Raw genomic sequence first — 24,762 nt, 5'->3', positions numbered from 1 at the left:
AGACTGTGAGTCCAGGGAGAGCAACTTTGAAGTGTTAATGTGTTAAAACACAGCAGACAATGGTGTTGACTTAATGACTAGATGAAAACCACGTTTATTTTGTTTCTCACATTAAAAGCTTGCTTGGCCGAAGTTTTGTAAAGATCGATGACACTTAAAACATTTCTGCATTGCCCGCTTTGGTCTGACAAAATACCTACAAACTAGTAAGAGCATTCCCCGATGTTACAGTTGTTCGAATAGATAGCAATTCACCATTTTTCACACTGTATATCCAACAGAGAAATTAAACAGCTGAGAAAGCAAAGCTCCAGGTCTGACGATTTGCGTCCCAGATCACAATGAAGACAATCCCAGGTCGGCTGACCCGTCATAGGCCAGCCCTGGCCGTCAACACCGCCCGCCCCGCCAGCTCGGTGACTCCTCCTCCCCACACATGTTCAGTGTCAGGGGCACTTGGCAGAGTGACAAGGGGCTCCTCTCCCCATCACTGGGCCAGAGGGGCAAGCAAGGACCCCAAGCCACAGAGCAGATCAGCAGGACAGGCTAGAACCCAGGACTGCAGCTTGCGGGAGGTGTCTGAGAAGCAGAGCTTGGCGTTTGGAGGGCGAACTTCGGGACACCTCAGGAGGCCAGGCAAAGCGGACGACTGGATGCTGCACCAGGCACAGGGCCACTTTCTGCATCTTTGGAGATGAGGACTCACCCTGCATCCACCTAGGATGTATTTATCCAAGCTTGTTGGTGCCAGTATGGCAGACCCACAATCCTGAGCACATACAGGGGCTCTTCGAGCCTGTCTGACAGGAACTGCTGTCCCCACGAACCCAAACTTACGGTCCCAAGGGCCAGGTGCGCTATGGACAACGCTGGACGTTCAGCAAGTGCGTACGTATCCAAAAGGAATTTGAAAACGACTTCCAAAGTTCGGACTTTAAACAAACGTTAAGGGACCAACTGAAGGGATATTCTACAACATAAGTGGACTGAAGTCTTTAAAAAACATCAATATCATCAAAGACAAAGAAAGGCTAAGGAACTGTTCCAGATTAAAGGAGACTACATGTAGTGTGTGATCCTGGATTGGATCCCAGAGCAGAAAAATAATTGTTTTTAAAAAACATTATTGGTTCAGTAAAATATAGTACTGTTCCTGGGAATGGTAACCAGAAATTCAAGTCTCTGGTTATGGCCAGAAAGATAAGAAGTGAATGGTTTGATTGTGGAGAGTTACATGGAGGGCATCAAATCTAGCTGGAATTTATTTTCATTAAAAACAGGGAAAAAAAGTAAAGTCATAAGATAATAATACACTGTAATTTGGAAAAAAAAACCACGTTATTGCGACAGCTGGCAAAACTGAAACATGAATTATAGATTAGATACTACTGATTAGATAAAATTATGTTTCCTGAATTTGATAACTATACTATGGTCATATGAGAGAATGTCCTTGTTCTTAGGAAACGTACACTAAAAATTTAGGGGGTAAGGGACATAACCTATGCAAGTAACTCTCAAATAGTTCATGGTTCAGAGAGAGGTAAAGGAGAGGGGACGAGGGAAAGAATAAATAAAATGTGGCAAAGTGTTCTTTGTTTCACAGTTGAAACGGTTCTATAGTTTCAAAATAAAGTTTTAAAACTTATAGGATGGAAGAGCCATGTGGAGCATGAAGTAAAAGGACTAACTCCTCTGACTTGAGAGTGAGCCAAAAGCTACCTGTGCCCACCAGTGAGTGGGGGTGTTCCCACAGCCCTGCCTCATAGCCTCCACACCAGAAAACGTTTCTAATTACCCACTTGCCTTCTGAGTCCTAGGAAGCTGGGAAGAGGGAATTTGGAAGTGAGAACGTTACCGACACGGGAGCCTAGCGCGAGGACGGCAGTGGAGAGTTGGCAAAGAGCAGCTAAGACCGAAGAGTAGCACGTAGTAATCACTTCCGTTGTGAGCGCTCAGGCTGGCGTGCCGGGCTCTGTGCCAAGGGCCTTCCATGCAAGCCCTCATTTGACCCTCACGGCCACCATGCTGGGTCATCCCCATTCCACAGAGGAGGAGGCTGGCTTGGAGACAGTGGTTAAGTCATTTGCCCAAAGCCATATGGCTAGTAAGTGGCCGACTTGGGACTCAAACAGGTCGGTCCCCTCCAGAACCAGGACTCTGAACCACTACAAACCCCAGTGCCTTTAGATCCATGGGTCTAAATCCCCCCCAGTTCATGAGCTATTAAAAAGCAGGGACCTCATTCCACAAACATATACTGGGATCCTTCTGTTACTGGGTGCTGTGGACTGACCTGTGTCCCCTCCCCCACTTAATGTTGATGCCATAACCCCCAATTTGACTATATATGGAGACAGGGCCTTTAGGAGATAATTAAGGTCCTAAAGGTAGGGCCTAATCCTAGAGGCTTGGTGGCCTTAGAAGAGGAAGAGATCCCGCTCTCCATGTACACGCACCAAGGAAAGGCCACGTGAGCAGTGAGAACATAGTCATCTGCAAGGCAGGAACAGGCCTCACCAGAACCCTAGTATGGACTTTTGAACTTGGACTTCTGGTCTCTAGGCTGTGAGGAAATAAACGTGTTGTTCAAGTCCCCCAGTCAATGGGAGCCCAAGCTGACTCACACTGGGCTACCTCCTAAGAAAGCTCCCAAACAGTCAAGTGTGTGTTGGGAAAGGGGGCCTTCATGGGGAGGGAGCAAAGGAGAGGCTCCTTGTATCCTTTCATAACTGAGGGGCTGGAGGAGGGGAGTTTGCATTGGGTCATGGAGCCAAGGGTCCGAGGGCTTAGGCCTCAGGCTTGCCCCTACCCCCTTTCCTGTCCAGCTTACAATCCTCATGCTCCTTGGCAAAGTACAGCAAAGATCCTAGAACTCACATTGACACTAAAAGGAAACTGGAGATTATCTCAGTCGAGCCCTTCATTTGACAGGGAAACTGAGGTTCAGACGGGTGAAGGGACTCGCTCAGTCGTTTCCGGTTTGTACGTGAGACAGAGTGAATTCCCAGCCGCAGCCCCCATTCTATTTGACCCTCCGTGAAAGACACTCTACCTAAAAGCACTGCCTCCTGCTCACAGGCTCTCTGAGGAACCCTTATCAAGGACAAGAGAGGACGCATCGCAGGATCAAACCACACAACCCCAGGAAAGAACAGGAAGGCCATGTCTCCTCTTGCCAATCGTGTGGGCCTTTTGCCCTCAGTAACCCCCAGGGCAGACGGTGGCAGTCTGAGGTAACACAAGTCTTAATTAACCACTAAAGAAGCTGGCCATCCAGAGGGTCTCTAGAATTGCTCAAACAAAAACAAGTAAGAACCCCAAGGCAGGGCACTGGTTTTGGTAGGTTAAATACTACTCATACTCTAGTTTTATTTATAGCACAGCAAAATCCCACCTCAATGCCTTATAACTATTTGAGATAGGTGTTGGAGCCAGCATTTCCCTAATTGCTCCAAGGAACATCAGAGTTCTGTGAAATGTTCATAAATTTCATTTTAAAAAATGCTACAGTATTTTTTTTCTAAGCTTTATTATATAAACATGTAAGAGAAAGTCCTGGTTATTGGTGGTCAGATCACACAATAACAATCAGCCTTGAAGCAAATGTGCTACTCTCAAGATTACAAAACACACTGTCCTTTTAGTTCTTAAAAGAAAACAGTGGCTTAACTTCTAATTTCCTTCTTGTTACATAAGGTTTAAAAGCAAATAACTACACATCAAACTTACTTGTGCAGCAATTAAGCTGTGAAGCCATGATTTGGTGTTACCTTGAATCCAAACTGCCTGCTGGCATTTCTCCTAACGTTAAGAGTGCTCCCTGTGAGAGCTGCTTTAGGCAAAAAGCTCCATTTCCTCAGGACTTCTCGGGACTGCCGTCACTTTCTTCACCAATAGGACCAGAGGCTGAACTGGCCCAGCTGGTCCCTCCTGGGGGCCTCTCATCCACCTGCCAGCTTCCTTCCCTGCACTTGGGGGGAATGAACGCCTTCTAAAAACTATTCTGATCTATGTTATTCCCTAGCAAATTCTGTATAGAGCTGGGTGAGCTTCAGCTCAGACATGGCCAGACCACCAAAATTTGAATTTTATTGCGATTGTATTAATGAGATTTTTTTTTCTTATACAAGTACAGTGTGTGCACTTCTGATTCACCTTCCTCCTTTTGGATCTGCTGGTCTCAGCCAGAAGCAGACTGTAGCCTGTAGACAAAAGGGCCCCAGCGGGGTTGGGTTACCGCAATTCATTCGTTTACCGAACACTTCTTAAGCACCACTTACTCTGTCCTGGCGTGGTGGGAGGATAGAGAAATACCATGAAGACACCTGCTCATCAGGAGCTCACAGGCTAGCAGGGAAAATAAAATGGGAAAACCAAGCGCTGTGTGTACCTGGCAGACAAGCAAGGACTAGCCTGCAAGAAGACCCCAGGGCCTCAGAAGATGGAGCTGCTCCTGCAGCTGGGGACACACACATTCATCACACGTCTATGGGGCACCCACCAGGTGCCAGACGTGGTACTAGGACCGGGGAAACCCCAGGAACAAGTCAGACGTGGTCCCTGCTCTCACAGAGCTTACAGTCTAGCAAAAAGACAAAGCAGGAACAGGGAATACAATCCAGTGTAAAGGTGTGCTAGCTTGGGAGAGTACAGACATTTGGTATTTTACACACACTTCACTGAAGCAAACACAATGGAAAAAAAGAGACAGGAAAACGAAAACCTACTTTCAGTCATTTGGGCCATTCCCCCTGCTCCTCCACTCCCTGAGCAGGGAGGCAGGAGGGCCTGAGGCGAGCTCGTGCTCTGCGGCTCCTGTGGCCGTCTCAGTTCCCAAGAGCCTCTTTCAAGGCGAGCTTCTCGCGCCTGAGTGTGATTCTGACACCTACAAATAAGTGTGTTTTACACAACATGGCCCTATATTGCAGACCAACACTTTACCTGGTGCTCAACCAGAGAAACCGTGATCTGTTCCCACAGGGCAGGCACCAGCTGTGCTCACATAGACCTCGTGACGCTAGTCTTCAACTTGGGACTTTCCTCAGGGTTTCCTAGAGGAATGGCGATTACTCAATTTTTATCAGAGGCATGACTTTCTAACCTAACCCTGGAATGAGCTGAAACTCCTACGTGGCAGTGCTGTGGGACACAAACAGGGGCCTGTGACCTGGCTCTGGAAGCTGGGTGGCAAGGAGTGGGAGAGGACCAGGCGAGTCTGTCGCTGTCGCTGCAGGAACAGCACTGAGCAGGTGTGAAAGGTTGGTGAGATCAACGTGGGTCCAGGGAACTAGTCAGCAGGGGCCAGGGGACGATGAGGCACAGAGGCCAGAAATACGGCCAGAGGCCAGATCCTGACCAGTCTTAGGAGCTATGAAAGGAGTTTGGGATTTACTCCAAGGGCAATGGTAAAGAAAGGTTTTAAGCAGAGAAATAACGGGAATGACATTCCTACAAAAGTTCATCCTGAAGCACCTGAAGAGATGCCCAGTATCGTTAGTCCTCAGAAAATGCACATCAAAACCATGAGACACCAGTTCACATCAGAAAACAACACGTGCTGACATGGATATGGAAAAACCGGAGCTCCCATACACTGCTGGGGGAAATGAACCACGAGGCAGCCACTCGGAGAGCAGTCTGGCAGTTCTTCAAAAGGTTACAAAGATCGAGTTACAGTCTGACCCAGCAATTCCACTCCTAGGTGTGTAACCCAAGAGTAAAGACAACATATGTCCACATAAAAACCTGTACAGGAATGTTCATAGCAGCATTATCGTAACAGCCAAAAGGGAGAAACAACCCAAATGCCCATTACCAGGTGAATGGATAAATAAAATGCGGTACAGCCACACAGTGGCCTATTATTCAGCAATAGAAAGAAACGAAATACTAACACAAGTTACAACATGGATGAACCTTGAAAATATGCTTAGTGAAAAGAAGCCAGTCACAAACAGCCACAAAGCGTATGATTCCATTCGTATGAATTGTTCAGAATAGGCAAATTCAGAGACAGAAATAGCGGTTATTGGGGAGAACAGGGAATGAGGAGTGACTGCTAACGGGTAGACGGTTTCTTTTCCGTGACGAAAATGCTTCAAAATTGAGTAAAGTGATGGTTGTACTTCTGTGTGAACATACGAAAGGCCCCTGAAGTGTACACTTTAAATGGGTGAATTGTATACTATAAAAATTATCTCTCAATAAAGCCGCTAACAACACGAGTGCACGCTGGCTGCAGTGTGCAGAACAGAGCGCGAGACGGGGCAGAGGCGGGCAGAGGCCGCGACAGGGATGGAGCGGGAGACGACAGAGGTTGAACTAAGGGGAGGGACTCGAGGGATCAGACTAGAGGAGCCAGGTGAGGAGACTTCATGCCTTGTGGGGGCTCCACAAGTTCTCCTGTAGCTGGTACCTCTCCCGAGAGGTAGAGTGGGAAACAGAAATGAGGTATCTAACTATTATCGAGCAGCAAAAACGTATTTAAAATCTCGCACATGTAAAGACTCCGAGGAATACAGAAACGCACGGAGGCCTGCTGTCCGCATACATGAAGAGTGCGCAGGATAAAAGCCCAGAGCTGCCTGCCAGGGGCCTGCCCTGCTCACTCTCCCTCCCAAACTCCAAAGGAAGGGTCCGGGTATTCAGGGCCCGGGTAAGATATTGCAGAATCTGAGTGCCTGAGAGCAGGCTGGAGAACAAGAGACGCTAAGGCCGACAACTCGGAAACTAACTTAATCTTTACAGATACTTTTCTGGGTTCTGCGTGTTTGTGAGAATTGCCAGGCTGCTGAAGTGGGCATTTTTCTTGGTTAGATCAAAGACCCAATTTTGACTACACACCACCACCCTTCCAGAAAGTCTCCCCTGATCTCTAGCAGGAGACTGGTCAGAGATAAAAGGCCGTGGGATGGATGGGCCTGAACTACTGCTGGTAAAGGGCCATGACTGGAAAACACAAAGGAAAGCCTGAGGGGGCATATTCTGAACAGTGCAGAGACCACGTCAGTTGGGACCCTGACCACAAAGACGTCTCTGTCGCCCCGGAGACTGGAATGGGGTGGGGGTGAGTCCCTGACCACCACCTCACACACCCTCAATTGTCTCCTAGACCCTTCCCCGACCTGCGACAGAAACCAGTGCTGGCCAGCCCACTGCAGCTACACCTGTGGGAAAGCGTCAGACACCACTGAGAAGCACCAACAAAGCCAGAAGCTCTGCTCTCAGCCCATTCACGTGCTAGATGGGGAAACTGAGGCCCAGGCCCATGGAGCAGAGCCAGAGGCTGGCATCCAGGTCTCCGACTCTCAGGGCCTCATACTGTTCACTCACTCAGCCAACTCCTCAAACCCTGGCCCCTTCTCAAGAACCTGACGCTCAGCTGTGTGCTTCCCAGAGCAAGAAGAGCTGAGAAGCCTCCGAAACCTTAGGGCTCAACAGGCAGAGAAACCCAAACCACCTCTTCCCTAGAATCGTATTAGAAGCTGCAACTTATCATGGTTATAAGCTCTAATTTTTCTCAGAAAAGGGGAAAAGAGCAGGTCAACCAACAAAATAGGGACAATACAGTTTTTGTTGCAGCTCTCGAGTCTCACAGCCTTTACTGTATCATCATCAGCGTTCCACACTCAGTGACACCACAGTGCAATCAGCTACCCACGTGACCATTCTTAGCTCAGACACCAGTAAAGATCTCTGGCGCCCAGGGCTGCACTGGCTGCTGAAACGCTCCAGACAAGTGAGTTGTGACATCACAGAAGGGACACAGGCTTACTATCTCTAACTCCTAAGTTCTAGTGAACTAAAGCGAAACAGTTTTTAAGCCTGCAGAGGGACGCAAACATCAAATACTTGAAAATAAAACTCAGACAGGAAAACAAAATAATCTAACACCTTTTTTGTGGTAAAACAATCTGAAAGGAGTTCAGAAGTAAACGAACTAAAATGTCTATAACTATTATCTTATTTGCCAGTTTTGAAGGTGTTTTCAGATGCCAGAACATGGAGACAGAACAAATATCAATGTATTACTTCTAAAGTGATAATAACAGAACCCCATCTCGGATGGATGGATTTTTTTCCTACAGGGGACAAAAGGCAAGTTGAACTCTATGTACAACAGACAAGGCTATGCAATTAGGATCATTTAAAAATAATGAGACTCCTCTCTTTGCCTTCTTCCAAAGTATATAATATATATTTAACAGCACATAAGACACCACTTGAGCTTCCCCTATAGCCAACAGGAAGTATTTTCACATATAAAAATTAAAAATTTAAACTTTTAAATCATTAATATTTTTTAAACATAATACCGACTTAAAAAGTGTTCAACATTAACCCATGACCCCGCCCCATCACAAAAAATCCACCCCAAATCCAGAAGTCACAGTTTTTTGTTCCTAAAAATCCCACAGCACTGAACTTGATCTTCACTTCAAGCTGATCGCTAACAAGAGGCCCCTAACAGAAGTCCCCAGGGAGGGATGGAAGCACGATCGCCGCTGCATCTCTTATCTACCTGGGTGGCACTGGTGCGTCTCTGAGGTCAGGTCCATGAGATTCCGCCCCCCACACTAGGGTCCTGGAAGGGTGAGCTGGCAGCTTCCCTCATCTTCCCCCTCGGACGCTGTCCAATAAGCACCTGGGAATTGACTTTTCTTGGGAAAAGGGTGCTGGTAACAGCTGTCAGGGCCAAGGCAATAGTGAGAAGTTCAGTTCTCTGCTCTTTGGATGAACTGTGTAAAACATTTCTTTTAAAAGACACAACGTTAAAAATATTAAGAAAAACGTCTACAAAATCTGGAGGGCTGCCTTTTTCTCAAAGGGTAAAGCTTGCAGGGTGGTAGGAAAAGAATCGAGGGCCCAGAACTATGACTCTGCAGCAAAAGATAGATGCCCTTCAAAACACGTCACATTCTTAAGATGTCTTGCTGCAGTAGCAAGAGCTGAGGGTGACTGTATGAGTAAGAGTGGGAGGGGCGCCAACTCCTGCAGGGGAGCTTCCTACTGAGCACCCCACCCTGCGCAAGAATGTCAGGCTTTAAGGCAGCTGCCATGGGCCCCAAGGGCATCAAGACTCTGCCTCTGAACCAGAGCTGCTTTCCCGACTAACTTCAATCTGGAGAGATGGTAAGTTATCTAACCGGCTCTTCTTTTGGCGAGACTGTTCTTTCTCCTTAATCAGAGCCCCCCATGCCCTTTGCAGCTCGGAGTCATCTTCCTCAGTGCTGGGAGCCCTGTGATCCACTTTCTTCGTGTTCTTTTCTTTGGTCTTGGATGCAGAGCCTAAGCGAGTCCATAAATTACCTGTTTGGGTGAGAAGGCATTTCAGTCTTGGCAGTCAGTGCTGGGAAGCAGGGGCACTGCCCACAGCTGATGAGCAAGAAACACTGGGGCGGGGGCTGTGCTACCTGAAACCACTGCGCAGTCTTGGACACGTCATCTCATTTCTCTGCAAACTGAGCGATCTGGACCCAAGGGGAGATTCTCAGCTAGGAGATGTGCACCCCCCCACCCCCGGAGTACCAGAACCGTGGGGGAGGCTGTTTATGCCACACCTGTCCCTACCTGGTGAGACACATCATTCTGTGTACAGCCTCATTCTGCCAGGGGTGGGCCACCCCCAGAGCACTCCCAGCTATAACATTCTGCAAACTGATGGGCCTGCTACACTTAATTTTTACAGATTCTGCCTACTATCCATTAATTTAAAAAATATACTTTACTAATATCTAATAGAGAAACGTATGTTTAGAATTTCGTAATATAGCCACACTATAAGGCAATTAGAAGTTTTACTTATAAAGAATGTAACAATGACTACAATAAAATGCTGTATGAAAAAGTAGGATACGTATATGGACCAAGACTGGAATAGCACACATGAAACTCAAAAAGTATTTGTGCTAAACAGAAAGAATCGGGGTGGGTCTCTTTGCTAACTTCTAAATTTTTCATACTGTTACCATTATCATGATGATGATTATGGAAGAGGGAAAATAATTTATGATTGGCATTTGCTGTTTCCTGCCTCCCGCTAACAAAGTACTTCTATTCTTACCAATTCCCATCCCCATCAGCGTGAAGTGTCACCAACCTGATTTCTTCTCTCGAGTATCAGAGTAGAGACCTTTAATGTCTTGCCTGGGAACACCTAGCCTACTATGTACATCAGAAAAAGGCTCTCTCCGAACAACGGGGTTACTAGTCTTTTCTGGAGAATATGGTCTTTTTCCTAACCGCTGGCGTATATCTAGAAAAAGAAAAAAAAGGTACAGCTGTTACCAAGAGTGTGTGCTTTTGCTATCTGTACTGTCAACCTGAGGTCACTACAGGATCTTGTCCAAATCTTCCTGAGTGAGAACAGAGGGCCCAACACACTCAAGCTTCTAAAAGCCTTCTCTCTACTCAGTCTGGATTCCCTTAGGAAAATTAGGATGCAGGGGCTGAGAGGGGGGAGGGGGGAATCTCAGCTGACTGCTCCAGAAAGGAATTTCTGAGGCAGAATCAACTGTCTTGTTTTTAGTTTTTTGTTTCTTTTAAGTAGAACCAAGCAGACCACATAATTGACAAACATTTCAGCTAACAAGCTATCCTTAAAAGTCCCTGAGGGCAGAAGCCACCATCTTTGAATATATAAGTTCTCAATAAACTTACTACATTTATGAGATTGGCAAAAAGCAAAAGACCTGGGGGCGGCTGGTGAGCTCAGCTGGTTAGAGTGTGGTGCTAATAACACCAAGGATGCCGGTTCGATCCCCGCATGAGCCAGGGAGCTTTGCCCTCCATAAAAAAAAAGAAACAAAAAGCAAAAGATCCAGGGAAGATGTCCCAAATCAAACCTGCGTTTCCTCCAGTCCCCCCAGAAATCTGCCTGTCCTCCTGAGTTCCCTCTAACAGTAAGAGCAACGAAAACACGTTCACGACCAAGTGACTGCTAGGGCTGGTGCCCGTCGTGCTTATTCCGAGAAAGCAGCATCCACCCTTCCGGCCGTCAGGCCTGAGCCCCTGGTTTCCCTCCCTCTCCCCTCTGACGTCCCAGTGCTGAGTCTTCTTCCTTCACAAGGGTTGACATTCTCATTCAGTCTGTCTCCACAGTCCCTGACCCAGTTCAGGCCCTTGTGACTTACTTAACTCTATACCCCACCCCACTCTGCCCCAAGGTGATCTTTCTAACTTGGATATAAGATCAGGTTACTTCCTCAAAATACTACGTTTGCCAAATGAGATCCGATTCCCTCCCCCAAGACGTTGCTCTAAAGCCACTTTCTCTGAGCAGCATTCCACAGTTCCACCAGTAGATCAGCTCTCCTCGCTGCTCCCACAGCCCACTGCTTAGATCCAACAGGGCACTTCCTCCATTCTGCTTTGGGTGGAATTATCTGAACGTGTGCACTTGTGTTTCTCCCCAAAGGCTCCCAGCACCTAGCCCACAGAAGGCATGGCCAAGAACCCGCTGTATGTGTCTGCACATATAAACTATCTAGTTCCAATTCGTAACCACTGCTACAATAACTCAACTTCATTTCTAGTATCTTTATATATAAAGCCAACGACATACAGAGTAAAATAATTGTTGGGTTCAAAAATATTGAAAGCTAGTACCATGTTTCCCCCCAAATAAGACCTATTCGGACCATCAACTCTAATGTGTCTTTTGGAGCAAAAATTAATATAAGACCCAGTATTATACATTATATCATGTCATATATCATACCATATCATGTCATATCATATATCATATCATATCACATCACATCATATCATACCATACCATACCATACCCAGTCTTATATTATAGTAAAAGAATACCCGGTCTTACATTAATTTTTGTTCCAAAAGACACATTAGAGCTGACTGTCCAGCTAGGTCTTATTTTCAGGGAAACACGGTATTGCAAAAGTCTGATTATTTTCCATGCCCTGAAGTTCCAATGCCTAACCCAAAAATTACAAGTGATGAACCAGAACAACTAAATTGGTCCACAAACGGCAATGTTTTATCTAAGAACCTATCCGTGACGCAGTTTGCTTTCTGGAGCTCAGAATGAAGCCCAGAAACACAACTGAACAATACCTGATTTAGTACTGCTGCCTGATGGCCGTGGACGTGTGTGCTGACGTTTTTCATCTAACAAATGTCGGACATCTGCAAATTTCTCAGATGGTAACTTGTTACCAATTCGGTTTTTGATATTGCTTGTGGCTATAGTATCTGCCTTCATGGAGTTCCTTAAAAAAAAGAAAAGAGCACAGTTAACCAACTTCAACTGTGGGACCATGACCATGCAACAATCTTATACTTTTGAGAAAACAATTTAAGAAATCCAATCTAATCTAATACAGCCAATATTTATTTACAAATACCATACATTGGTAATTATTTGTTTACAAAAGTCATGATCAGCCTGCTGAAAAGAGATCAGGTGGGGTGAACGGCTTCCTGAGTTTTCCAGGGTGGTTCCCACACATATTTGAAAGCTACCACAGAGAACCTAACTGTGAGGCCCATTCTCCTGAGACAAACGTTAAGTAGAGGCCTGCAAAGAGCTTGGGGTCTCTGCTCACGCAGGCTGGGATCTGGTGGTAGTCAAGATACAACAGTTTTCAATCCCCTTCTTTTTACTATCAGAGAGGTCTGCTACCATGCAGACCAGTATTATTCTGGCGCATTCACCATTAGAAAGTTCTCTGCAAACTGAAAATAAGGATGTGAACAAAGCCACACAAACAAACCTGCTTGAATGTTTTTCTCTTTCTCAAACTACACCACCAAGAATATTTAGAGTGCAGCCAGATTCCAAACCTTTGAGTGTGCATACGGTATCTGCCCTCAGGAATCTGCTCATCCCCACTAGTCATCAAAGAAATGCTCATTAAAATAACTATTTTTTTGTCCATGAAATTAGCAAAAATTAGAAAGTGATAATACCTAACATTGGTCAGTATGTAAGTAACAGGTGGCAATATAAGTGAATAAAACCTTTCTGGAAGGAAATTTAGCAACACCAATTCTTAAGCATGTATATTTTTTGTACAATAACTGGAATCCAAGGAATTTATCTATTAGTGCAACAGTAAGAAAACAGAGACCTCAGTGTCCACCAATAAGGGATTGGGTTAAATAAATTATGATACTTTCAAACAATGGACTATGTACAGTTGAAAACAGCAGATGTCTACTATATATTAAATGGAAAAAGCATATTGCAAAAAATAAAAATAGCGTAACTTCACTTTTGTACAAATACGGTTATAATTTCTCATTATGTATACGCATAAAACTACAGGAAGGTTATTCACCCAATTGCCTACAGCCCTTATCTTAGGACAGAAGGATTACACAGATGATTTTCACCTTTTATATTGTCTATATAGTTTTTATAACAAGGATCTCTTCTTGCGTATTTTGGACACTTTTATTTAAACTCTACAAAGGACTGAAATTAGAACAGATAATGTGATTATAAAGTTAAGCGGAATTAAGAGGAAGTTAGTGATTAGTATTTAACATCAAATTAAAAGGTAGCGTTGACAAAAAGAAAAAATATTTGTACCTAATAGTTTTCAGCTGCGATTCCACTTCATCAGCATACATAGTCATTTTCATGCTTTTCTTTGGTGAAGGAGTGGAAATCATTTTCAGTTCTAGATCATAGTCCATTTCATCGGAGTCTGAGCTGCTGGCACTGGACCGCCGGGACGTGCTCCGCTCCCGAGGCTGCTTGAGAGCCGGGAGCTCGTCCTGGTACTCGACCACCACCCTGTCGTCTGCGTCCATGTCCTGGTCCTCCTCCTCCTCCTCCTCTTCCTCCTCCTCTTCCTCCTCTTCCTCCTCAATAGGTTCCTCGGGAACATTCACTAGTCCTAAGGAATTTAACCAAAAACCATTAGGAGATGCACCAACACTAACAAGTCTGATTTTCTATTTACTTTGTGACCTTTTTTTTTTAAAAAAAAAAGGAGGTTCACATCCCCAAGATTTTATTGGAGCATTATCTATAAAAGCGTCAGTCTGGTTACCATTCTGAGACCTGTAACAGAAGAACGGCTAGGTGAAGTATGATCTAGCAGCCTATGGAATATTAGAACGTTACCTATAATACAGTCCGTCATCATTATTCACAGATCCTCATTTGCAAGTTTGCCCAGTTTATTTCTAACTCCAAAATCAATACGTGCTGTGCTTTCATGGTCATTTATGGACATGTGCAGAGTGGCAAAAAAACCTGAGTCACTAGACACGCACATTCCCAGCTTAGGTCAAATAAAGCGGGGCTCTGCCTTCTTGTTTCAGCTCTCACACTGTAAGTATCCTTTTCGCATACTACTGAACGCCATGTTTTTCACATCTTTGTGCCTTGTGTTGCCTTCACTGCTTAGTGCCAAAGCTAGTGTTCCTAGGAGCCAGGAGACTTGTCATGTGCCTCACAGTGAAATGCGTGTGTGAGAAGCTCTGTTCAGGCGTGAGGCACAGTGCTGTTGCCTGTCAGTCCAATGTTTGTGAATGGACAGTATGTATTCAGTAAGGGGTCTTGAAACAGAAACACACATCAAACAAGGTCATGTACTGATTAGCTGACAGAAATAGTGTGACCAGAGTATTTGCTACTTCAGTGATCACAGTGACGTTACAGAACATAAATAACCCTCAGAAATAATGAAAATCAACTGTAACTTCAAAGTTCACGGAAACACGCTTACAAGTGGAGGAAGCAGAATATAAAACGTATGTTCACAATAATTATATTTATTATGAAAAGACACAAATAGAAAAAATGTAAACTGAAGTGAGTTGTTATATTAATATGAGTGCTAGAATTAGGGGCAATTTACTTTTTAAATTCTTTAATATGAATAAAAGATTATATGACGAAAATATCTTAAATATCTTAACGTAACTGAAATTGGAAAAGTGTAACTACATTCAGATGAAGATTTTAAATATATAGTTTTCAATATACACATTACATAGACTTCACCTCTCCCTGCTACACAGATAAATGTGTATGCACGTTATTCCACGTTTGTACGCTGAATTAACTCGTTCTATAAAGCATGTATAAGATTCCACGAATTAGGTTCAAAATAAAAACAAATCCTTATAAAACATAATGGAAATGGTTCTTTTATAATAAGCATAGGAAGGGAGGGAGGGAGGGAGGGGGGAGGGAAGGGAAGGGATAGAGGGAGGGAGGGAGGGAGGGAGGGAGGGAGGGAGGGAGGGAGGGAGGGAGGGAGGGAGGGAAAGGAGGGAGAGAGGAAGAAAACCCAAGTCATGATATCCCACTTTTCTGAGGTATTCATGTGCATAAGCCAATAAGCATAAAACACTAGAAACAGCAGCCTGTTATCATTACCAAAGGAACAATAAAATTAGCTAATCTGGTAATTTAAAATTTGTTTCATGCAGCTTTTGATATAAATAGTAGAAAAATTAGATTCCTGAGCATAGTTTTATTTTAATTTTCCCTAAATCATATTTGGCCTTTTTTGTTAGAACAGCTTTTATAACATTATTCGACCTCTTTGTATGGGCAATTTAAAATTAATCGTGACTTGACTTACTTTCCTATATGTTGGCAGAGGGTGAGGGCAAGGAAGAGAGGATGATAAAGTTTGGAACCTTAAAAGACTGTGTTAAGAATAAAAATATGATTTCGGGAGCCAAACATGTGTCTACCCAAGAGCTGAGCAGGCAACTACCGGAATGTCGGTGCTTATAGGACGTCAAGCCAACGTCATCCCCAATCAGGGCTCTCTTCTTGATCACATCCCGCTGAATGCGACGGGAATGATATCTTCGCTTCCTGCAACATTGCCAAAATAAGCACATAGTCAAAAACCAACAGGAAGGACCTCAACACTCACTCATTACTGTCAACGCCCTACTGACGCGATGCAACGTCAGGCGCTAACACAGACATCTGAAACTCAGCGTTCTCACACTATTTACCACAGTTAAGAATCCTGCATTCTTCCCTCGTCTTCCTTCCAGTCCACACATGGTGTTGACATTCCACTGCAGAATACCAACTAAAGGATTAAGAAAGTTTAAGTCCTATTTAAACTATTGTATTTTACAGTTTTGGACTCACCAAGAATTACTAAGAATTCCTTTCATGCCTCCGTAATTTGGATTCCCATATTTCATGTAATACTGACTTCTTCTGGCTGCTCCAAGTTCCTTTTTGTCATCTAAAAATTAATTACAACCGTTACCTAGGATTTCCTGTGGGTGTGAAAACAATGTGCAATGGTTAAAAAGACACACGGCTGTTTTCCGTAGCTGGAATCAGATTAGCACAACCTGCCAGCAAAAGGGAAAGCTGCACTGTGAACTTCACTGAATGCCTGAGAGCAGAATGGAGGGGGTGGAGCACGATACAAGGTGGACGAGATGACGTTGCCACTGAGGAGCTGACTTCAAAGAGGAAGCAGCACTAAAACCAACCAACAATACAAGAGACAAGGTTCTAAGAAGCGTGAGAAGCTTCAGTCGTGATACGTGTTCAGGAATCAAACTTTCTAGATGAGGTGGCATTTTCACTGGCCCCGAAAGACGATATTTATTTCTGTCTGACAACACTCCAATTAACACAGAATCAGGATTAAAGAAACAGACACTACATAATTCCATGTATTTAAATAAGCCATTTTTTTCTAGTTTATTGTGATTTCCTCAAAATGGCTTAAAGAAAACAGCACAGTACCATGTATCTAGAATGCACTCAAACAGCCACTGGAATAGACATAGAAAAGATCCCACTTGTCAAGTTACAACGCCAGTTCATAGGAAGGAAAGGTGGTCAGTGACCACACACACTTTCATAATATAAAGGTCTCTGACAGCTTCTTGGGTGCTCACTGACTGCAAAGGAGGAACACCCCCTGTGAACAAAGCCAGTGCTTATGTAAACTTGGTGGCACAAACCAGTATGTGCCACCTACAAAAAAACATGCCCACCAGCTCCTTGGAAAAATGGCTAAAAAAAAAAATGGCTGGTTCCAGATCTGAGGCAGAGAAAATACAAGTTGAACCTGGAAAAACAGTGTGTTTCATTGTGCCCTAATGAAAGTGATCAAAGAATCATGGAGGCATGTCAAAATCACACAGCTCGAAGGGGCTCTGCTGGTCAAATCATGACAATTCATGAACCAAAATGATAGCAATGGATGCGAACCCACTGAATAAGACTCCACGAGTCTAAACTGATATAAACAAATAAATAAATGGGTAAAAGGGAAAGCTCTTCCTTACAGCAGACTGCCAACTAATAAAGAAGTGATGGAGTAAAAAGGTCAACGGATGCTAAAATTACCGAGTGAGTTTGATGAGCAACAGGCTACTTACATAATCTCAAAGTATCGCCCCACAAATTTTAAAATTACAAATGTAAAAATAGTAACTTTATAGTGTAGAGAAACCTGGTGATCATTAATTTAACAAAGTGATACAAGTTAACATCCCCGGGAATGGGACAAATATCACGTGCCTCCTGATATGACGCACTGAAAACGACATGACATCACTTCCACGGTATTCTTGCCTAAAATGCACAACCCACGTTTAATCAGGAGGAGACATTAGACAAACCCAAACGAAAGGTCAGTCTATAAAACAACGAGCCTATACTCTTTAAAAAATGGTCCAGTCAAGGAAAAGAAAGCAAAGGAGTAGTTCCAGATTCAGGGAGACTGAGGAGACATGGCACATACTTCAACACTCAGTCCTAGAGTGGATCCCAGTTTAGTGGGGGACGGTACAAGGGATAATCCAAATTTATTTGAGTTATCATCATCATCATCATCAAGAACTGCTAACACAGCACTCACTGTGTGTCAGGCAGTGTTAATTTACAGAGTGGGGCAATTACTGGAACAACTGACAAAATCTGAATGTGGACTGTGGGTTAGGTTATAGTGTCGTTATCAACACTACATTTCTTGACTTTGGTAACTGTACTATGTGTAAGACAAAGTCCTCATTCTTCAAAAATATATATTGAAGTATTCAAGGGTGAAGGGTTGTCATCTCTAACTCTCAAACAATTTTAAAAAACTGTGTACAATTTAAAAAATATTGTTTTTAATATGCACCAAAAATCATTGTGCATAAAACGCCTTACGAATTATTAGAGACTTGATTTAATTCCTCAGGGAATTAGAGCTGAATGGCACTATTAGCAATGTCCAGGAGGATATTGCTATGATATACACATATACAATTGTAAAAGGTTTTCATAGTTCAGGTGATAAATTGGCTGAAAAGCACATGAGGCAAACCAACTTTAAAAGAAAATAACTTACTTTAGCCAGAAATCACAAAAGGATACAAATAGCTAACATTCACATTCAAAGACAGAAACTCCGACTCAAGCAGCAAGCCATCACGTCATAAGCTCAGAATATTATAGTTAGAAGGGATTTTGAGATTACTTGATCTGACTTTCGATTCAAAAGAGAAGGATGTCACTCAATAATAAATCACGTTGGTTAAAAATAAATATCAATACCAAATATCACATTTACCTTTTGTAGCAAATCTCATGAATAACCTATTTCCTTTAGCAAGTTTGTTAGCTGGACGAAGATCATTTCTTAGCAGAGATTCTTCTTCTACCTGAGATAACGTGTCCAACTTAAGAAAAAAGAGCATTTCAGTATAAAAATTAAAGCCTTGCATATTTATTCAGTAGCAAAGCTAGCACTGATTAAGCAAGAATTCTGCTGTTAGTTAATACTCCATCAGCATTACAGCACGAGTTCCTCTGTGTGTAGAATTTCTAAGCCAGAGGTACTCCCTGATCACCTTATCTACAAAAATGGTCTCCATCATTCTCTGCCCACTTACCCTTTCCTTCATAGCACTCACCGCTTCCCGACATTATCTTACACATCTGTGTTTCTGTGTACTGTCTGTCTTCGCCACTTGAATGCAGGCTCCAAGAGGGCAAAGACTGTTTAGCTTGACGCTATACCCCCAGCACCCAGATTTAGTATACAGTAGGCACTCAACGAATATTTTTTAAATGAATCCACTTTAAGTTTTCCAACAATAGTATATAATCTATTAGGAAACAAGCCCTTACTTGCTGCTTCTTTATCTTACTGATCAGATAACACTTCAAAGTACTTCTCAATAAAATCTTTTTCTTTTACACAGTAGTGTGAGTACTATTCTAAGATCTCAAGATGAATCGTTCATTCTAGCCATACAAACTTAAAGGCCAAGAGCCTGGTGCACCCTCAGAAGGTCTAACGGTGAAAGCCGGAGGAAGAACACAACTTACTAAGTCTTTAAGCCTTAAATAAGAAGACAGGAAGCAGTTTCTTACAGTCAAACCTTGCATATATCTTTGCCCTATTACTAACCTCTACATCACTTGAGTTTTCATCTTCCACTTCTCCTTCTTCAGCCTCGTCATCCTCTGAACTGTCTTCCTGCTTGTCTAAAATGGAATGAGGGACAAGGTGAGCCTTCACAGAACTCCATCTCATCATTTAAAAGCCCTATGTTTTCTCCTCCTATTTATTGATGATCCAAAGGATCACAGAAATAAGTGGTGATGAGAAGATGTATAATACGCTGCACAGAAACCCAAACCAACAACGTCAATAACGGGACCTTCAGCCCCAAAGGCCCTGTTACCTTTTTTACTTTTCTCTGATGACTTGTCCTCACCGGCATCCCTGCTTCTTATCTTATCCAGGGCTGGCAGAGAACTCATATTGATCAGGGCCCGTGTGGCTGTCATTTCATCCAACCAAACCACATTACCTAAAATAAAATATAAAATAAAATGTTACACTGAGTCCAAATGGTAACTTCCTTGAGAGCAGAGACTGCATCATACTCACTGATACAGCCTCACCTAGCTACAGACTGGCATCCATAAGTGTACAACCAACTAATGAAAAGGACAGAAAGTGGTAGTAAAACTTCCTTCATGAAGTTAACCTAGAGCTGCACTCCCAAGCTTGGTTCCACAAAATAGTGGTCAACGATTCCATGAAAAAGGGTTCTATATATTAAAACTGCCTGGCACACAGTGAGTGCCATGTGTTAGCAGTTCCTGATGAGGACAGTGATGATAATTACCAAATAAATTTGGATTATCCTTGCCTGCCCCCTATAGGTATGCTGTCTGCTGTGCCGTCATCTGGACGCTCCCTCATTGTAAAGTATGGGAGATGACGGTATCATCATGGGATACATGCAATGAAGGCATGACAGACACTTGGCTTTGTAGCAACTAATCAAATTCACTTCTTTAAGGAAAAGAATTTAGCAAGAAAAATGTTTTGAGAAGTCTTGTAGAAAAGAAACCTGTTTAAGTGTTTAAAACAGCATTTATATCTCAGTTTGAGAAACGAAGGTCTAAAGAGTCTCATCTTTGTTACTGACGTACCACGTCACCTTGGGTTTCTGATGTACAGTATGAGGTAGTTGAACTGGATATTTCTAAGGGTCCTTCCAACGCTGATATCCCTTAGCTGGTTTTAATGACTTGAACCGTAGTTAGCAAACTACAACCTGCAGCCCAGATCCAGTCTGTCAAATGCCATTTATTTTATTTATATGTAGACCAGCTTTATCTCAGTATAATTAATGTACAGTAAACTACACATCCACTGTCTGTTTTTTGTAAATAAAGTTCTACAGAAACAACCAGGCTCATTCCATTACGCACTGTCTATGTGGCTACATTCATGCCACAATGGAAGAGTTGAGTAAATGCGACAGAAACTATATGGGCCTGCAAAGCCAAAAATATTTATTATCCAACCCTTTAGAGAAAAAGTTTACCAATCCCTGATTTGCACGGTGTTAAGGAAGAAGGAAAAAGGAGAAAAATCTTTTACTCAGTAATGTTTCCTCTTATTTCAGTGAAAACACTGAATCAACATCTTCTAAAGAAAGCAATCCGGAAAACCAGGCTGCTATACAGGGTACATCCTAGTAGGTGAGCAAGCTGGCAGTAACTAAAGCCAAACTAGAAGTGAGTCAAGACAAGAAGCCAGCAAAGTGGTCACCAGAGGTCAGGCCAGACTTGGAGCTGCGAGGCAAGTTAAAAATTACAGTTATAACATTCACAAATGAAACAGCTCAATTGTTAGGGTAAGCAGGTGAAATTCCAGAAAACACAGTCCAAAGCAAGCAGAGATGAGAGGTCTAATACAGTGTCAGAGGGTTCTGGTCTAGTATTAGGTTAGAGACACTTAGGCAGAGCCAGCCCTCTGTACGGCAAGTTGCAAAGACAAAGTCTAAAGCCCTGAAAATGCAGCCCTCAGCCCCAAGTCTATTCAGTTGGATCCACCCCCTTGTTGGGAAATTGTGGGAGTTAAAAAGGCCTCAATCATATACATTGGACTCAGATGCCAGCAACCAGCCTCCTCAACCCTGGTCACCATCTCTGAACTGGCTTAGAATACTCCTGGGGTATAACCTGGCACACAAGATAATGCATTCTGGTTCTCATCAATGGGCATTTTTTCCTCTCCTAGGCTAACGGCAAAGGTCAGGTACAGACAAGTAGTCTGAGCCATAACCATTCATGCTGAGATGGCAAGAACACTTTTAAAATCAAAAACAAAAGCATATTAACGTCTAAGTAGTGCTTTGTCTTGTGCACCTGAAACTAATAAAATAAAAAAAAACAAAAAATAAAGCATATTTGGGGCGACCAGTTAGCTCAGTTAGTTAGAACGCGGTGCTCTTAACAAGGTTGCTGGTTCAATCCCCACATGGGTCACTGTGAGCTGCGCCCTCCACAACTAGATTGAAACAACTACTTGACTTGGAGCTGATGGGTCCTGGAAAAACACACTTAAAACACATTTTTTGCGGGAAACGAGTAAACTCGTCATATCGCTTTTTATACCAAAGCGCGGGAGACGAGAATAACACATATTTTGCACCTCTTTTTAAACTAAAACACTGAAAGTTTCATAGAAAAATATCAAATAGATCGAAAGATATGAATATTTTACAGAAAGTCTAATTTTGGCGAGAAAATGTCAAAAAAGCCCCGCGTTACGACGCGATTTGGCGGGAAAATGCCCGCTTACAAAGTGTTTAAAATAAGTAAGTTTAAAAAAAACAGGGCCGGCCCAGTGGCTCAGGCGGTTACAGCTCCATGCTCCCAACTCCGAAGGCTGCCGGTTCGATTTCCACATGGGCCACTGGGCTCTTCTCAACCACAAGGTTGCCAGTTCGATTCCTCGACTCCCACAAGGGATGGTGGGCAGCGCCCCCTGCAACTAAGATTGAACACAGCACCTTGAGCTGAGCTGCCACTGAGCTCCCGGATGGCTCAGTTGGTTGGAGTGTGTCCTCTCAACCACAAGGCTGCCAGTTCGACTCCCACAAGGGATGGTGGGCTGCGCCCCCTGCAACTAGCAACAGCAACTGGACCTGGAGCTGAGCTGCGCCCTCCACAACTAAGACTGAAAGGACAACTTGAAGCTGAACGGCACCCTCCACAACTAAGATTGAAAGGACAACAACTTGACTTGGAAAAAAGTCCTGGACGTACACACTGTTGTTCCCCAATACAGTCCTGTTCCCCTTCCCCAATAAAATTAAAAAAATAAAATAATAATCTAAAACAAAACAAAACAAACAAAACCCAAAAGCATATTCAACAGAAAACTTGGGTGTACTTACAGGAGGTGTCATCCAACCATTCAATGTGAGCCGGAGGATATTCTTTAAAATAGGAAAAGATGTCCTGGGTACTCATCTCATCTACTCCGCAAATGTAGATTGTCTCTAGTCTCACTTTGGGGATTGCTAGAAAAACAAGACACAGAAAAGATGACACAATTTTACCATCTGCTATTGCACATCCTCCAGTCCCCTTTATAACAGTGTAGATAACGTGTTTAGAAAAGAAATTTGCTGAACGAGATAGCAATCATTTCAAAAGAAAATGAGAGATGACACCAAGATCAACTATTTTAATTTTTATCACAGACCAATAGCTTTAAACAAATGACTAAATTCAGAACAGACATATTTGGCTGAGAAAGATTAAACAAATAGCGTTGATAAAATATATGGTATCTCTCCCCGAATTAACCTGTTTTAATTAAAGTAATACCAAATTCAACAGGATTTTTCATTGAACTTGAAAAACTGATTTAAAATGTATGTCAAAGAGAAATGTGCAATAGTTAAGACAATTTCTGAAAAACAAGAAGGGTCTCCCCTGGGTATAAAGCAAGGAAGGAAATTAAAGAAACCCTACAAATCAATTAAGAAAATGAGAATCCAAAATAAAAATGGGCAAAGGACATGAGCAGGCAATTCACACAACAGGAAATACAATAAACATATGAAAGATGACTGACCTCACAACTAATTAGGAAAGTGCATATTGAAACAAGATACCAGTTTTCATCAACTAGATTTTTATAAACTTTGCCTTTTATTACCAACTGTAGCTACTGTGGGGGAAAAGAGCCACTCCCTCTGCTGGTGGGAGTGTGAAGTGGCACAGCCACTCTGAAGGAAGGACAAATTGGGAGTGTCCACCACAATCGGTGTTTAGCAGCCGCCCCAGAGGCACAGAATTCTATTTCTCAGTATCTCCTCTAAACAGCTGTGGCTTCCCACAGCAGCTGACACAGAGATGCTCTTTGTAGCACAACTTCTAATAACCCAGTAGTTATCAGAGTCATATATCATGGTGTAAGTACATGAAATCAAACATGGTTGAGCACATAACAGAATACTAGTTAGAAACAATGACATAACTTATACACCATCGAAAGAGTCTAAGACACCTTATTGAGTAAGAAAAGTAAGGAGCAGAAAAACATGTATCATGTGATGACACTAAAAAAATTAAAACAAAAAGCTAACATATACTTTCTAAGGATGCATATTTGGGAAAATAAAGATCTTGGAAAAGGCCTGGTGTGATTCACTCCACACTGATAACAGTTGTTATCTTTGGGGGTGAAGAAAGGTTGAGGCTGAGGTCACAAAGGAACCTCAGCCCTACTAGGACTGTGTTAATTTTCTACTAAATACTTTCAATACATTACCTCACTTAATCTTTTTACTTGTGAAATATGCAAATATATCAATAAGAAAAAATAATTTTTAAGTATCTGTAGACCCAACATCTAGCATTATGTTTAGTTTCTTAAAAAGATTTGAGGCAAATAAAATGTTACGCACAAAACGGCCCTGTGTAAGCTCTCCATGTCCCTTCTCTCCCTCCCTTCTCTGCTGTAATTCTGTCAAGAATTCAATGTCCATTACTCCCAAGTATGTTTTGATATGTCCTATAGTACTTTTATGTAAAATACATGAGAATACCTTTAGATAAAACATTTTTAAATAGTTGTTTTACCATTTTGAAGAGTAAAAGACAGGTTTAATGGGAGCCCATGTAGATGTGAGCCAGGCTGTATAAGGTGAGTACCTTCCTGCCAGCCAGCTTCATGAAGACGGAGATGCCATTAAGACTTAGGAATCCCAGCAAGTCCTTATTAGTGACAAGCAGTGCAACAGTGAACAAAGGCCCAAATGAGATGGGTGTCCATATGGGACATCCAGGGTGACTCTAGCATGCAGAATGGGAAACTGAAGGGGTTAGACCAGGGGGTCCTCTCAGTTCTGTGAGCTAAAAAAAGCCATGAGTTTGGATGAGAAAGATCCCATGGGAAGTAAAGAGACGGTTCTGAAAAAGATAACAAACAACAGGGCGAGCTCCTGGTGGTGGCAGAGGGGACAGACTGAGGA

The 24,762-nt window shown here is 43.0% G+C and overlaps 1 protein-coding gene across 1 annotated transcript in view; it reads right to left on the bottom strand.

Moving 5' to 3' along the window:
- Positions 1 to 65: 65 nt before the first annotated feature.
- The window catches only part of NCBP3 (nuclear cap binding subunit 3), a 34,271-nt gene continuing 9,574 nt past the window's right edge, over positions 66 to 24,762 (bottom strand). Inside the window, exons 4-14 of the mRNA XM_019743796.3 lie at positions 22,675 to 22,800; positions 19,657 to 19,785; positions 19,380 to 19,456; positions 18,537 to 18,645; positions 16,103 to 16,202; positions 15,711 to 15,814; positions 13,562 to 13,871; positions 12,082 to 12,236; positions 10,103 to 10,258; positions 9,150 to 9,312; positions 66 to 8,688 (exon numbers count right to left, since the gene is read on the bottom strand). Coding sequence (XP_019599355.1) covers positions 8,580 to 8,688; positions 9,150 to 9,312; positions 10,103 to 10,258; positions 12,082 to 12,236; positions 13,562 to 13,871; positions 15,711 to 15,814; positions 16,103 to 16,202; positions 18,537 to 18,645; positions 19,380 to 19,456; positions 19,657 to 19,785; positions 22,675 to 22,800 — 1,538 coding nt within the window. The 3' untranslated portion in view covers positions 66 to 8,579. The remainder of the gene's footprint in view (positions 8,689 to 9,149; positions 9,313 to 10,102; positions 10,259 to 12,081; positions 12,237 to 13,561; positions 13,872 to 15,710; positions 15,815 to 16,102; positions 16,203 to 18,536; positions 18,646 to 19,379; positions 19,457 to 19,656; positions 19,786 to 22,674; positions 22,801 to 24,762) is intronic.

This window comes from Rhinolophus sinicus, chromosome 12 (genome assembly GCF_057876585.1).
Source record: "Rhinolophus sinicus isolate RSI-liver-muscle chromosome 12, RSI-T2T, whole genome shotgun sequence".
NCBI lineage: Eukaryota > Metazoa > Chordata > Mammalia > Chiroptera > Rhinolophidae > Rhinolophus > Rhinolophus sinicus.
This window is presented reverse-complemented; position numbering and strand designations above follow the sequence as displayed.